At 35.3% G+C, this 17,703-nt stretch overlaps 1 protein-coding gene across 1 annotated transcript in view; it reads left to right on the forward strand.

The window, feature by feature from the left end:
* pdss2 (prenyl (decaprenyl) diphosphate synthase, subunit 2) overlaps positions 1-17,703 on the forward strand; it is a 230,990-nt gene that overhangs the window by 82,758 nt on the left and 130,529 nt on the right. Inside the window, exon 2 of the mRNA XM_028797629.2 lies at positions 14,316-14,450. Coding sequence (XP_028653462.1) covers positions 14,316-14,450 — 135 coding nt within the window. The remainder of the gene's footprint in view (positions 1-14,315; positions 14,451-17,703) is intronic.

Raw genomic sequence — 17,703 nt, forward strand, 5'->3', positions numbered from 1 at the left:
GGTCTGTTAAAGCCCATTGCGGCACTTCTTGTGTGATTTTGGGCTATACAAAAATAAATTGTATTGTATTGTACTCGTCAGTATTCATGATTGGGGCAGAGCTTTCAGCCAAAACATAAAGGCTTGTGAGTGAAAAGCTGTAAAGCCAGTTCTAGAGGAAGCTGAAGCATTAGTTGAATAAAGCAATAGTGATTACAGTGTGAATTGGTTAATAGATGTTGACATGGATAGTGAAACTGATGCATACAGCACTGTATGACCGAACCGCTGTGATATGCCTGTTGAATTTGGTCACCAGAAGGTTCATCATAGTGTAAATGATTGCAATCAAGTAAAAAGACAAGAAAGACATTAGTCCCCGAAGCACTGTTCACAATACACCTAATGTCATTCATGTCAGAAGAAATGTGCAAGTCACCAAGCCTTGCACAGTGGTAGCCTATAATAACTGAAAGGGTTCGTTGGTCATGCAGATCAGGCACTGATAGTCTACCCTCTCATGTGCAAGCAACAAAAATAATATTAAGAAATGTGTGCAAAGAAACACACTTCTTCTGTCATGACTGCAATGTCAGACTGTGCACTGCCACATGGAAGATGTGTACTACATCTGCATTAGTACGGTAGTGAACACATAGCTTTCCTACTGTATTTTTGTTGACATTTTTAATATTTGCATGTTTCTGTTATATGTAATAACATTTTCTGGTGTTGAAAAAAATGTTTTTGACTAATTAAAAATAATGCTAAGAAGGTTAAGATAAAAAAATGAAAATACTGCTCACCAATATCAAGCAGTTAGGTACCTTAAAAAAATCTAATGACGGGTAGTAAGAATTAGAAAATATTTAGACTAATCATAAATTAATTCCAAAGAACAGGGCTTAGTGTTAAGTCTTTTTCTACTGCATCTATTTTAAAGTGTTTATCTCCATATCGTCATCCTGCAAGATCCACTGTTCCCTTTTTTAACACCCCTTATACAGCAGTGTGTATTTATGTTTGCACATTTAACAGAAAGCAACTTTTCCTGCAGTGCTGTTGTCAAACAAGTTGTACTACACATATCATTGAAAGAGGGTTGATTTTTCAGAATATTCTAATAGTTACAAAGTTTGTCTGCTTGATGTTGAACATAATTTGCCTCAAACTGCTATCTTTGGGGCTCATCTCTTGATTTAGCAGCTTGAGCTCAGATGAGATATTGATGCATTCTTCTTCCAATTAGGATTATTTGTTGAAATATTAGGTCTTTGTGTTTTGTCTCACCTTGTTTCACAACCAAAGTTAGGTCAAAGTGTATAACCACCCAAATGTGCATGATTGACGTTTGTAAAGAAAAGTTAAGTCCTGGGCACCACCATGTAATATTGTGATGAAATATCCTGGGCAGGTGATTGGTACAGAGCCAGGCAACTAGTAAACAGTGTGGTTGTATTCATTTTGTATTACTCACAAAATGAAAACTGTAAAATAATAAAAATAATGGGAGCAAAAAAAATCTTGACAGTGGTAATTTAAACAACTAGCACAGCTACATTGTGAGAACTGCAGACACAAATTGGAGATTTTCAAAATTTTCATTTTTCTGTATTTGAATGCCTTCAGATGTGATGTGATGGCCCTATTTCCTACAGAGCAAAGCATCTTCAAATAACATTTTCGCTTTCTGAGTCATGCAGATTATACAGTATTTATAATTTTGTACGTAGAAAATTATTAGTACAGGCAGCCCTGATGGAGGGTATGACTTTAATTCCATTTCTAGATATAATCCCCCCTAGTTGGTTGCAGTTGTTAAGTATGATTGATTTTATTTTGTTATACTGGTGAGTAGACTAGTTTTTGAGATGCTTCTGCACATGGGTTATGAGTATGAGCCCTAAGAATCTAAAGGTGATGTAGAATGCAGTCTGAAGTTTACTCTCACAGGGCAGCAATGGACACTGCTTTAATTAGTCATCCAGAAAGGCAATTGTGCTACCATATTATCTGGATAAAACCCGAGGTGCACTAGGTCACTAGCCAGCAGTTTAGAATATACTGTGTACTTACTATAGACTGTACAGGTATATCTCCTACACTGTATATAGACTATGTAAAAGGTCAGACAAAAATTAGAGTTCTTTTACTAAAATATCTCAGATGGCTGAAAAAACATAACATTAGTGCTGACATGTCATCAGCCACAAAAGATTTCAACTTAACCTCAAAATTAGAAAACATTGCTCTATAGATGTTCTTTTCTTGTAATGTGGAATTTACATAGTTAATAATTCTTACATTCTAACAATCTATGGAATCTCTCCTCTCAAGATTCAATGTAGTTGAAAATCACATAAAACATTCATGTTTTAAATTACTTGCATATAATGCATGAAAGAGCACATTAGGTGACACTCACAAAAAACACTTATATTGTATGTAAACTTTATTTACAATAATTCATTAAATGTTGTAATATTATTAATAGTGGAATTTATTTACAAAGAAATTTGAGTGATACTAAAACAAAAACCTCATTTTATATGTTTTATCAGTGAACATTGTTGAGGAGTAGGCCCCATTTCCCAGTACAGACACCATATCAAAACCAAATCAACTGCCACTTGCTTTAGAGCCTGTGATCTTATAACCTGGTTGAGATGTAAAGTATTTAAAAAGGTATGTCCTGGACATCTGTCTGTTGGGTTCCATGGGGCAACAGTACCCCAAGCGTCCACAATGGCTACAGGAGACAGTGCTTAATTCAACAGTTCATAAAAACCGAGAATTTCAGACTTGTAATACAGCTATTTTGTTTTTCTGTTAAATTTCATATATTCGTGCTTTCTTGTTTTTACTTTCTTCTATACGAAGTATAGGGAAAGTATTGTAATTATCCAAAGATTCGATGTCGAGAATTTGATGAATCTCAGTGTTGTAGACTTCCCTGACTTTCTCGTATAAGGAAAGTATTGGAATCCTCCAAAAATTCCGTTTTACGTTTTAGACTTCCCTGCGTCTGAAAATACCATTTTTGGAATGTGTGTGTGTGTGTGTGTGTGTGTGTGTGTGTGTGTGTGTGTGTGTGTGTGTGTGTGTGTGTGTGTGCGCGCGCGCGCGTATGTATGTAAGCACAATAATTTGAGTACGATATTCATTTAGGTCAAACAAACTTTGCACACAAGTATTAGGTACAAAACGTCGATTTCTATCAACTTTTGGGCTATTTCCGTTAACCAGAAATGGTACTTTACTTTTTATTCATGCAGCTGCACAGTCTGATTTATTCAAACTTACTTTTATAATAATTGTTTAATATATTTTAATTTTATAAGGTGGCTTTAATGTACATAATATAAAAATATAATCATTACCTTGTGGTTTACTCCTCAGATATCCATCCCCAAATCTGAGAAAGTCTAGGGGAGACCTCTCCTGATTTTTTTTATTAAAAAGAGAGAAACCACTACAAAAGCAATAGGAAGACAAACCATTGGTGTACTGTCCTTTAATAGTAGTAACATGATCTGAATTATTCTTGATTTGTCCAGTGAAGGACAATTTATTATTTTCTTTTTTATTATTTTTAATTTTAAGCTGCATTTTAGTTTTTTTTTTTCCAGTTAGACTGGTTCACTTTAATCCTAATTAATATATCTCTTATGCTTTAACTGTTTGCATTTAACTTCCAGGTGTACATCAGAACAGATTTATGGATTAGTTCCTGAGCCTTCTCTAATGTTTTGTTTTTCTCAATAAAGAAAATCTGTTTAGGTTTTAAACGTGCATACTGAAATTTAGACATTATAGGCTAAAATGGCAACATCCATCCATCCATTACCCAACCCGCTGAATCCGAACACAGGGTCACGGGGGGTCTGCTGGAGCCAATCCCAGCCAACACAGGGCGCAAGGCAGGAACCAATCCCGGGCAGGGTGCCAACCCACCGCAGGACACACACAAACGCACCCACACACCAAGCACACACTAGGGCCAATTTAGAATCGCCAATCCACCTAACCTGCATGTCTTTGGACTGTGGGAGGAAACCGGAGCGCCCGGAGGAAACCCACGCAGACACGGGGAGAACATGCAAACTCCACGCAGGGAGGACCCGGGAGGCAAACCCAGGTCTCCAGATCTCCCAACTGCGAGGCAGCAGCGCTACCCACTGCGCTACCGTGCCGCCCTAAAATGGCAACATGAAATATTCAACTTGAACAAATAATACATACTACTTTGTTTAACTAGGTAAAATTCTTTTTGCATTTTTAATATTCTATCAAGGGTACAAAATATCTGGTAAGTTTAAAGGAAATAGTCTAGAAGTCTTGGAAATAAATTAGGAAGATTGGCAGCATAAGTGGAACAATAAAAAAAATCATTATGATACTGGTAGGATAACATGAATGTGCACAAGAAGAACTTTCCACTTAATGTAGGATACGGATAATTCTAAAAGAGTCATCTTTAAGTAGCTTTTTCACAAATGTAATGTTTTCGATATATTTTGTAAAACCATTGGAATCAATGTACTATTACGTAAAACACATATGAATGGTGGACATTTTAAACTGTTAAGAGTTCAGTTTAGAGGAGTTATTGAATTTATTTATTGTATTAAGTGTACATTAGTTCTTACTTAGTATTTAGTTACTTATTATAGTTCAGACCTTCGTGTAACCCTTCGACTCAGCTCTGAGATTGATGAAGATCATCAAGAATTGCCAGATTTTGCTTAGCATCCTTCAAAGATCATGGCACTACTAAATGCTTTACAAGCAGACAAGAATTCAATTCATCCTTTAAAAATTACAACAGAAATGTATTCAGACATATAGGCAATCAAGAGGAAATAAACACCGCTTTAAACAAGTCATAAATTAATAGGTAGATATGCAGTATTTAAGTGCAAATTGCCATCAGAATCAGCAGCATTAATGTCTGTAGAGAATTGTACCTACTAAAAACAATAAGCACAAATACTGCCATTCTCAAATTCCAGAAGGAAAAAAGTCTTTTTAAATCCAAGTGTGATTTGAATTTTGTCATTTTGGAGCCTCACAATCAGAGCAAACAAGGGAGTTCAACAAAGCAGGAGTGATTTTTTTTTTTCTTTCTTTATGCAGAATCAGACAAGAAGTGTAATTTTGTTACTAGGGCTGCTTTTATCTTTCTGTCTGTCATTTACTTCAGGTTATTTTGGCAGTATACTGACATTTAAAATAATATAGATCATGTAATTATTATGTGAGTATCAAGGTATTTATTTACACTGTAAAGTTCAAAGAGAGTTATGAAAAATTAGTCATTTTTTAAAACTTAGTGATAGATTATCTTACATGCTTAGGGGGTGTAAAGGTTGTATAATATTTCAGTTCTGTTCAAAATGCAACTTAAATAGGAGATCAGATTCAGTCTTTTATACTGAGGCTGCACATGTATTAATATTGTAGTCTTGTTTACCAGCCTGAGGAAGAGTAGGCCTGGCAAAGCTACATATAAATGTCATTGGCTATTGGCCTGTCCATTCTTTGGCACATTTTTAGTTTAATAATTCTTTGAAAAGTTTGTTTGGAGTTGTTTGGATTTGTTTGCACTTTTTCAACATACTGATTACATGCACATACCACTACCCCAAACCCAACCAAACAAGGTACAACATAAAATCTACCAAAACAAAGAGAATATCAAAAATAATGTTTCTAACTGTGAAAAGAATGCTAAATTTAGGACCTGATATAAAGAGCATTCATACCTGAACATTTAATAAGCTGTTTTTTTATTTCTTTACATATTTATCCATTGTTAAATATTTAGAATTTATTTGATAGTTTCTTGACTCTTATAACCATGTACCGAAGAAACGCACCAAGTGAGAAATTTAAGGTCTTTTTTACTGCAAGGTTATCTGATCTGACCCTGGCAGTCATTTAGTCAAACTCTCAATCAGAGAAACCAGAATCTTGATTTCAGTTGTTTATTGTCCAGCTGTAACTAAAGAATGTGTTTGCTTCCCTTTACTATATTGTGTTATAACTGAGAAAAGATTCAATTCTGTTATTATGTATTTTTTCACACTTCTCTGTCCACCTTTGTAATGTATATTGCAATCAATAAATAAGTACTTTATGTTTGATTACAGGGGTGGCTCAGTTGTGTATCCCCATTGTTAGGGGTGTATTTCTTTTTCACTTCATATACAGTGCATCCGGAAAGTATTCACAGCGCATCACTTTATCCACATTTTGTTATGTTAAAGCCTTATTCCAAAATAGATTAAATTCATTTTTTTGTCAGAATTCTACACACAACACCCCATAATGACAACATGAAAAAAGTTTACTTGAGGTTTTTGCAAATTTATTAAAAATAAAAAAATTGAAAAAATGAAAAATTGAAAAAAATGAAATCCATTTTAATGCCAATGGCTGCTAATTTCAGAATGGATCATTGATGAGCAGTGTGGTCCTCCAGTGGGCGTACCGCTCCCCAAACCTGACACAGACAGGCTGAGACACAAGTTCAAAACAGCACACCTTTTTTCTTCAGTGGGGAAGCGTCTTTCTCTTGCTTCCCAATTCACAGTACACAACAACAAATATAAATAAACACAGTTTCTTCTTCTCTCTTTCTTCTTCTTCTTCTTCTTCTCTCTTTCTTCTTCTTCTTCTTCTTCTTCTTCTTCTTCTTCTTCTTCTTCTTCTTCTTCTTCTTCTTCTTCTCTCTCCCTCCTCTCCTCCTCACAAGCATTGTCCTCCACCACCGGACTGTGGCTCTTTGATTGGTTGTGAGGTGGCTCCTTTTATAGCACACCTGGAAATGCATCAGGTGTTTCTCAACCTTCTTCTGGGTACACTTAAGGGTGTGGCAGAAGAGGTTCCTCCAAAGACCCAGCAGCACCCACAGAGCCCAACAGGGCTGTTCCAAATTACAAGACCTGACGAGCCCTGCAGGGATCTGTGGTGCAGTAGCAACCCAGGGGGGCTGCTCTCTAGTGTCTTGAGGGAGATAATGTCCTGAATACAGTCTCTCCCTTGGTCCTTCCACCCAGCTGGCGTCCCGGCTGGGTAATGCTCCTGGCCAACCGTCACAGCAACTACTGTATGTTAAAGGCTTTTTGGAAATCATAAATAATTTTCTAAGTTTTGTTTTTTATCTACTCCAATTTCCAACTATTATTTAGCTAGTATTTTTAGTATTCCATTTTTCTATAAATCCTTATCTAGTTTAACTTTGATTGTAGTGTAGGAGAAAGACTTATTGAATCAGAATCAGAATATCTTTATTGTCATTGTAACAAATACAACAAAATTAGGTGCAGTCCCTGCGGTGTCAAAATATAAATAAAATATAATTAAAAAAAGGATAAGAAGAAATAAGGTAGAACAGACACATTCAACATAAGACCTTAATTGCACATGAATACTATTGCACAAGATGTCATCTATTGCACTGCTGCATTGGAGGTGATAAGGTGGCATTCAGTGCCCTAATAGCAACAGGGTAGAAACTGTTATTCAGTCTATTAGTCTTTTTTTTTTGATGCTCCTGTATCTTTTGCCTGATGGCAACAGTTGGAACATGTCATGAGTGGGGTGTAAGGAGTCTTTTAAGATATTTTCTGCCTTCCTGAGGCAGCGAGAGCTGTGCATTTCATCCAGAGAGGGTAAAGAACAGCCGATGATCTGCTGGGCAGTCGTTACGATCTGCTGAAGTGTTTTCCTCTGCGTTGTTGTGCAGCTGTAGAAGGACACCAGCAGTTTTTGGGGGATGTTATTTTTCCTAAGGATTCTCAGGATATAAAGTCTCTGCTGAGCCTTCTTTGCCAGCTCAGCTGTGTTCACACCCCAGGACAGGTCTTCCATGATGTGGACTCCCAGGAAACGGAAGTATGACACCCTCTCCACACAATCCCCTCCGATGTAGAGTGGTTTGATGTCCGTTTTCTTTTTCCTGAAGTCCACAATGAGCTCCTTGGTCTTACTTGTGTCAGCCGCTCCACTTCGTCCCTGTAGGCGGATTCATCCTCCCCAGAGATGAGCCCCACCACAGTGGTGTCATCTGCAAATTTGACGATGGTGTTGCTGTGGTGGGCGGGGGTGCAATCATGTGTGTACAGCGTGAAGAGCAGGGGGCTCAGCACACACATCCTGAGGAGAGCCAGTGCTGATGCTGATGGCCGAGGAGATGTGAGGACCCACCCTAACCCTTTGTGTGCGGTCTGTCAGGAATTATTAGAATCTATTTTTTTCTTCCATCTTGTAAAATAAATTTACACTGGCAACTTTTCAGTCATTAGGTACCTCTCCACACCCATCTGAGGTGGCTGTTGAAATCTGCTTAATGAAGGGTTTATAGGTAATGCCTTTCATCTCTTTCTGCATTACTGGTAAAGCTTCAGTACGCCTGGGAGTTTTATTAATCTATAGCCAATCATGGTCCTGAAGCACATCTAACTCTTCTGTTTTATTATTTCAAGGCAGGATCTTAAAGAGGCAGCTTTGTCCAATGGTGGAGCCTCAGATTAAGGGAAATTTTGTGGATTCCTCATTGGCTGAACAAAAATCAGAGTAGGTGAGCGAGGTTGTTGGATAGTTTCTTTCAGCCTGCATTTGTTTTGTAATTTTAAAGAGGTCTTGTGACAATACACTTTACTATATTTTCTAGAAGCTGTAGTGTGATTCATAGCTGTACATCTTATTTATAAACCTGTACTTGTGGATCTGCTAATTTGATTGTGTTCAAGGTTTATTGAATCCCCATTTGTTTTTAATTATGGTCAGGATTTCAACTTGCAAGAGAATGTGGACAGAATTCTGTTTTGTGGACTTGCAGGTGGGATATTTACTGTTTGCCAATGTTCAATGGGGAGAAATCATTTAAAAAGAAAAAAAAAACATAATAAAAGACGATTCTCAACAAGACTATTGAATTTACACTGTCTGACAGGTTAGGGGTCATGGCAATCAAAGAGGACCTTTAAGTGAACTTGCCATTCTTCCAAACCTAGGATTAGTTGATGTGTTTTGAGTGTCTGTGGTGATAGAGCAATATTCTGTTGTTAGTGAGACTGGCCCACTGGGTTGAGCAGTGGAGGTCTTGTATTGTCCAGCTGCTTTAGATAGGTCTTATAGTCCCCCAGGAGGACTTGGGGACAAATTATTTGCTTGTAGAGATGCACTGATCAATCAGCCAATGACAAAAGTTGGTGGATTTTTATATGCTTACTACAGATTAAGCAGACTGAATTTATTACTGGCAAGATTTTTAATGATTTTATGTAGAAAATGCATAACAAATGCTTGTATGCTAGTGTAATATAGTAATATAGTAATGTACAGTATATATTACATTCTTAGCAGTCAAAACACATACTATTTAAAAAAAAAAAAAAAAAAAGGACAAAACTGAACAGTCAAAAAACAAATGGCCTTATGAGCAAATTACATAGTGGGTCATATAAAAGAACAATTACTCTTAATGGACATGCAGTTTCCATATCAGCAACATATTTTTATGATAGTGTATGAAGAAAAATTTCTCAAATTTTGCCCAAGCAAAACATATGGGTGTATAAGACTCTCCCCAAAACATACAGTGTGGGCCATCTCTTAAAATACAAAGTTTTACTTTCTTAAACTATGTTTTGAAAAACTAAAGAGTTGATTATAATTATTGAAGTGACACCTTCTATCTAGTAAGGCATATTCTGAAACAGACAAGATGCTTCATGTCAGTCGATCCTGGATGACAAAAATTGGATATTGGGACTGGAGAGAAGAGCTCAATGTATTCTTAATGACTGCGGAAAAAGGAAAGTTCACTTGCATTTACTTAGCTACTGTATTGTGAATTTCCCATTGGGATTAATAAAGTATCTATCTATCTATCTATCTATCTATCTATCTATCTATCTATCTATCTATCTATCTATCTATCTATCTATCTATCTATCTATCTATCTATCTATCTATCTATCTATCTATCTATCTATCTATCTATCTATCTGTCATTGGTACCACCAAGCAGGATACGCAGTCTTTTACATTTTAGTTAATGAATTGTTATTTTTTATTTACAACTTTCATTAAACATTGTGTCTTCATCTTTTTTTCTACTTCATGTAACTCCACACCCTCCTCCATGGTCTTCCCTAGCTGTTAGTATACTGTAAACATCTGTCTTGTGAATATGAAGAAAAAGAAAAGGAAAAAGTAAATTCTACCTTACATTTTCATGGCTGTTCCATAATTGGTGAAATTGGGAAGGAGGCTAATTATTTGCTTGTAACAATTAAGTTTAATTCATCTTTATTTTAATTGAACTACTTTTCTTTGGGTACTCTGGTTTTCCACAAAGAATATGCTAAATTGCAGTCATGTGAGTAAGTAGGGTGAAATGACACCTTTTATTGGCTAACTAAATAGATTACAAATAGATCAATCTATGGCTAACATGGTATAACACTCTGCAGCTATGTGAGTAAGTGTGATATCCGTACTGTATATTACAATAATCTGGCTCAGGAAAATTAATACATTTTTGTCAAGATTTTGCCCCTTTAATTTTTATATATTAAATGTATATATTCCAGTGGTATGAGCTAGGAGCTCTAACGGTTGAAAAATATTTACAAAGATTGAGATGAAAACCATATCTTGGCTGTGAAGTAGACACTTTTCTTTGCAGTAGATACCTTAGCCTTTTTGTAACAGTTATTCTGTGAATTTATTAATAAATTGCAACAGATTTCCCTTTAATGTATTTATTTTTATTACAGAATACATCCTCCTCAAAATGCAATCGCTTACACCATTAGTGAGATCTTAAACAACCAGTCTGCCTTTTCTTCATATTCAGTCACATTATTATCAAATTAATAGTTTTGTTCTAAAATTTACTTATTTATTTACGCTTATTGGTCAACGTAAAGGTTTATCAATAAGCCTTGCCATAGTCCCTTTATGCTGAGTACATTAAAGGCGATGTATGTTTATTTTGAATTTTTGGTGAGAGACTGAGGTGACATTGTCATACTTTGGAACAGGACTGTTGAAGAACTTAATGTAATTTCTTTAGTTACCGTAATGATGTAAACTTACATTTCACCCTGAAGTTCATGGAAAAAAACACCTAGAATTTCAAAAAATATTTTTGGGAGACTTCATGGATCAGTGCAGCTATTTTAGTAAACCTGCTGTTCAGAATATTTTATTCCATGAGTCCGCTTTCACACTGCTGTTCTTATAAAGAATTTTTATCTATCAGTTTTTCACTTGCCAAAAGGTATACTTGGATTTAAAATATTGTAATTTGTTTTTGATGTTATTTATCTTATAATCATGTAACATTATCTAAAATGCAATCCAATTAAAAATACAAACTGTAGAGAATACCAAAATAAAAAAAAAATGTTATGCATCGTGTCATAATCAGTACTTATAGTCTCACCCCTGATTATTTTATGGAGTCATTACAAGATTCCTCAGATATATTGAAACATCTAAAGAAAAGTAGAACAGGGCTAGTGAGACAGCACATATTTTAGAATAACTTTAATTCATTTTGCCAAATGCCAGAAGGCTTTGCGTTGTTCATTGCATAGAAAATGTAATTTTGTCTAGTTTAAAATAATATAACACAATATCACTTTCCCACTGAATTGCAGAGAGTGGGTTAGCATTCTCCTGGTTAAGCAAGATAGTGCAATAGGCCAGCAGTGGTATTAAAAAGTCACAATAAATGTATCATTTATAATCTTACCTCATTTGATGTTACTTCATACAATATCATTAAAGGATTATGAATAATTGTGAAGCTAATACAATTTAATAGATAAGTCCTAGGTTTTTAGAAAACATTACATAACTTAATAAATCAAAACTTTGTTGTGGTCACTCTGATGCAATCTGTCCTACCTTGTTGAGGAGCAGCTCCTAGTATTTTTTTTTTATCCTATTAAAAAAAGACATTAAAAATGTTCATATATGTGCTAGCCATAAATTTATATCCGCCTCATTGCAGTATTTTCTACCCTTAATCCTTGGAATGGTCCGCAGAGTCTCTGAATAAAATGTGCCATTAAAAAGGGCTTCTCTTAATTTCACTGAAAAATGTGCCTCAAGAGCAAATGAACAAGAACGTTTCATTTACTTACCTGAATCATAATCTGTGGACTGTCTAGCGGAATCATTTTCTGAAGTAACCACACTTTTTGAATGAGTTCTTTCGTCACTGTAATTTTCCATTAGCCACATTCACATATTCCATTTGGCAATGCATTGTTAAAATCTTCCCTACTATTTTAAAAGAGCATATTCAAAGCAGTCAAGGAAAATAAAAATGAGTAGTTCTATTTACTACTTTCAAATGTTATTCTGCAAAGTCAACTGATTCATTCACTCCTCAACAAAAGCATTATTTGCCATTTAGTTAAAAAGCTGAAATTTGGCAGAATGGTACATCTAGGGTCACTAGGTAACTGCTAAGCAAGGACATTTCAATATGTCAATATTTAGGGTTAAATATGCCAAAAAAAAAATCTCAAAAATGCCTTGAAGGATTTTATTGAAATTTGGTGATGATATAGAAAAAGGAAATTAGTTGACATGTCTTTGTATTTGTCAATATTTGTTAATAACAATGTTGTAACGACTGGGCTATTCAAATGCATCCTATCTTTTTCTCAGCTCAGTGCTATGAAGTGACCTTGCAGAGTTATGGGGCTTGCCATGTATGCAAATGAAGGCCACCCTCAGAACAGCAGCCCTAAGAAGGCAAAGTGTTCTGCACAGGAAAAAGTGAGGGGATCAGACTTTGAAGGGGGCTCTTTGATTTCATATACTAACGTCAACACACTCCGATGTCAAAAGCTGCCAAACCCCAATTCTCAATGTCATATACTGTACTAAAATAAAAGTCTTCCGATCTCTAAGGATGACAAAACCCCTAAATGTAATGCTTGAGTGAATGATGTAAACAAATGTAAATTGTAAATATATGATAATAATAGTAATTATTATTATTGTTATAGTGAAAACTCTGAAAATTCCCATTAGTTCTACTGATTACCTGTTTCACTTTTAAAGAATAGTTTGCTCAACAATTACTTTTTGCAGTGACCATCAATAAAAGCCAAGGCCAGTCAGTAGGAAAAGCAAGAATCGTTCAACAAAAGGAATGTTTAATGTGCAATTGTATGTAGCATTTTGAAGAGCAAGGAGCTTCATTGAACCAATAATATTAATTCCTAGATAGGAAAAAAAACAAAACACTACAAATATTGTATACAAAAAAGTACTGAGTTAGTTGCATAGTATTCCTGATACTTCCAGTTAACCAATACTGAGGCCCACTGTCTTTGGAAATTTCCTGTATGTAGCCAGGTAACACATCTAGTTATATCATAAATGTTCATTCATAGTGAATGTATCCAAAACCAAGTATTAATCAGCCAATTTTCTTATGTGCTCAGTCTAGTGTAAACATGAGAGCAGTAGAGGTCTGCACTGGATTGCTAGTCTAACACAGGGCTTTAAAGTTGGGTTATGCTTCAAAATAATATTGTAGCTTGTGAAAGGGAAGAAAAAATATATTCTCACATCGAACTTCAGTTAATCTTAAAACGTGTTAAATTTAAATATTTCTAAGCCCCTTTTATATAATGGTATTTTCTCTTATACAAATTCTCATAAAATTTACTTTGCATATGAAAGTGATATAAAAAATACACATAATTATTTTGTTGCATGATTCTTATATCAGAGGTTAATATTCCTGAACTTTCATTAGAACAAGCCTTTTCCACTACTTTAAGTAGTTCTGTTTAATTTAGTGAATAACACATAAATGACTGCCTTTATCTTTTATGAACTGCAGTAATAACTGAAGGCTAAGTTACAAAAATTTTTTGAAGTTGGTTCTGGGAGGAGGAAAACAATAATTGTGAAAACAAGATACCCAAAATTTCACAAAGAGCTGAGGTACCAGACTATAAACAAGGTAACTGCCATTTGGCAAGGTTTGGAAAGGTGATGAATAGTGTGTCAGGCCACAATGTAATGCTGTCTTTGCCATAGGGTCACTTCTAATGCCATTGTGGTTGTCACACGTGTCTAGTCGGTGTGGATAAGGTAGAGACATAGGCAGTGGAAGAGTTCACAGATCCTCTCTTCCTGGCTGTAGGCACAGGAGATAAATAGTTAAGATGCAGTGTCACACGCATATCCTTTCCCTGTGTCCCTGTCACATCAGTCACTGTAATATTCATTTCAGACATAGCAGTATATACTAATTGATGTTAATATTTTGTTTTCATCTTGTACAGGGGTTTTGTCTTCGATAATAAGAACAACCTCCAGATGAGAGGCTTGGTTGTGCTACTGATTTCTAAAGCTGCTGGTCCTAGTTTAGCTGCTGATGCCCCTCTTGAACAAGATATGGTTAGTGGAATATACCCAAGGTAAGCATTAAAAAATAAAATAAACATTTTTGGAAGACTATTTCATACTTTTTACTAAAATAACAATGTTTTATGTTTTTTTGTTTGGCTGACTAAAAGAAAACATCCACCAAATGTGCTATACAAATAAATGCAGTTGTTGTTGTGTGATCACTCTGATGGAGTTACAAGCTCCAGTGGCTGAGATTGAAGAGACTCTACATACCAGTAGAGCTTTATGGGAGAGTGGAAAAGAGAAAGGCATTGCTAAACACACACACGCAACATTTCATCTAGAGTTTGCCTGAAGTCAGCTAGAAGGAGATTATATGGTCTGATGAGGCCACACTTTATAAGCCTTGCCTTCTGACTAAGCACCATATTTGGCGTGAGTCATATACTGTAAATTATCAAAACCACGGCATCCTCACCTTGAAGTATGGTGGTGGCATGCATCATGCTATGGGGATTCTTCTCTGCAAAAGGCCCTGGAAGACTTGTGAGGGTAGAGGATAAAATAAATGCAACAAAATACATGGAAATCCCAGAGGAAAACCTAATGCAGTCTGAAACAAACCTGTGCCTTGGGAGATTTGTTTTCCAGGAAAACAATGACCCCAAGGATAAAGACAAAGCTACACAGTAATGGTTTAAAAACAACAATGTTAATGTTCTGCATTGGCAAAATCAGAGTCCAGATTTCAATCGAACTGAGAATTTAGGGCTGGACTTGAGAAAGGCTCTTCACTTATGATCCACAAGCACTTGGTCCTAGAGAGCCATAATGGCTGCTGTTTTTTATTCTAACCCAGTTGTTTAATTAGAAACCAACTGTTGCCAATAACAGATCTTGTTTAAATGTCATGGCTTGTTAGGGCTTTCATTCTGCCATGTCAGGTTGTTCCTATATCATATATTTTTTTTTTATTTCCATGGATATCATCCAAGAGATGTGTTGCCTGAACTGCAGGAGTAATTCTCAGTCCTTCACTTTCTTGTCTTCGGTTTCCATCCAAATATTTTATTTAACCACATTGTTCACAATGATTACACACAGGTGTGAATGGAAACAAGTTAGATTGAGAGTTGCTAGAGCTTTTGTAATGTACATCTTATTGCTAAGAATGACTAAAAAAAGTGAAAATGGCAGTTTAAGACTAAAATAGTGTAAAGTTTAAGACTCAATTTAGTGTGGGGAATCTTAACAAGTGAGACAACTAAAATGAAGCATGAAAATGTTGCTTGTGCAATATGTGCTTCAACAGAAGTGATTGACTTCTCATTAAAAAACTGCGTCGGAATGGTCCTCTGGGACTGACTTTGTAGAACCCCTGCTATAATCAATTTGGTTGCCACAGTCTTGCAAAGTCTTTGAAAATTATTTAATTGTGCATGTCATGCAGGATGATTAGGGTGCTCTAAATCCTTTACAAGTGTAGATTATGCATAACAATAGTGTGCTTTAAGTTCAGAAAACCCATGTGCCAATCAGATCACCCAAGCAGATGTCTCACATGCCAGAGTAGATTGTCAATGCAATGGACACCTAAGATAAACCTGACAGTTTTACAAATTTCTGCCATTTCAGGACAACTATTGGTACTTGTTCTATTCATTAGATCAAAGTCCTCATATCTAAATATAATAGTTTGGATCTTAGTCATGAATTTGGACAGTAGCAGCTGGAATATATTTGGGAAGAGAAACTTAACTAAGCAATTCTGCAGTTGGTTTGTGTTGGTTAGTTAAATTTAAAATCACACAAGCTGTTCTGCTATACAAGAAATATCCAACCACTCTGTGAATATAGCCTGAAGAAGACTCATGTAACAAAAAACATAAGGACATCTTTTCTTGATGTACTTTTGGCTGTCTCAGAAGGACTTCTTGTGGTCTGAATTAATATTAAACTAACTTCAGCACAAAATAGGCAAGTTTTTTGTGTTTGTGAAGAAAACTGTACAGAAATATGAACTATATTGTGGAGTTAAAGGTGCTTGCCTATTTTGTATTGAATTGGATTCAAAATTAATATGTAGACAACAAAACAAAAAAAACGAAAAAAAAAAAAAGAAATAACATTTACTAATAAGGGTTCTTGTGATTTATGGTGGAACCCCAACATAAAATTAAATTATTAGATTTGAAGGAGTATTGACAGAATACCTTTTGACTTTAAACTCATATTTCAGGTCTCATACTTCATTTAATCTTAACTAGAATATAAATACCTGACATTTCATAGCTATATTAAACTAAATAATCCTTAATGAATGTATGGAGACAACTGATTTTATGGTATTAAGCTATTTTTATATTATTATGTCTGCCCATTATAATGTCTTGAATTTTGGAAATTTCTATTGAGTGTTTACTAGAAGATTGCACTGAATAGTCACATTTTTTAACTTTTTTTTTTTTAATTTTTTTATATACCATTTTCTTATTTATTTATTACCTTATCACTTCTAACATTGATTTATATGTCTGTCAAAAGCATGCTTTGTAGAAGGAATGATCTATGACTCTCATAGATCGCTGAGTATATCTTAAAATATGCTTATACTAAATTAATTCACTGATATTTTCTCTTCAGTAAATTAACGCTTAATCAATACAGACATTATCAGACTCCTAACATTATAATGTGAATAGCACTATTCTTTGAAACCGTATTTTTAAGAAGACCTTTCAAGTCAATTTCCAACAAGTCAATGGTGATTACTAGTGCTTGAGTCCTGACCAGACCACACATTTCAACCAATCCATTTCTGTACCCCGAACTACTATCTTAGTCTTCTTGGACTTCACTCATCCGGTAACAGGACGTCTCAGGTCACCCAAAGAATCCATTCAGAAGATTTTAGCTTTCTGAAGAAGTCATTGAAGCCTACAGGAGATGTTTATGAATCCAAATCTTCATGCTGAGAGATAATGAAGAATCTCCTTATGAAATGAATGATCTGAATGCCAATATGTAGACGTGCTTTCTGATTGGAGTGGACATGACCAGTGTGACTATGGAGTATTTGAAAAAGGTAAACTTTCCATAGTAAAGTGCTTCCAAAAATAGCAGTTAAATTGGAGTCATGCACATTGAAATTGTAGCACATAAACTAAACACAGTAGACCTGGAGGACAGGAGACATTAGAAAAATATAGAAATTGTCTGTCAGTGAAGGGTAATACAGTTATTTTTCTGTCCATAGCATGGCCAAAATAGTTTTCTGTGTTGAATGACAGAACTTTGTAGATTGCAAAGGTCCACAGAATT

This window comes from Erpetoichthys calabaricus, chromosome 3, assembly GCF_900747795.2.
Source record: "Erpetoichthys calabaricus chromosome 3, fErpCal1.3, whole genome shotgun sequence".
NCBI lineage: Eukaryota > Metazoa > Chordata > Cladistia > Polypteriformes > Polypteridae > Erpetoichthys > Erpetoichthys calabaricus.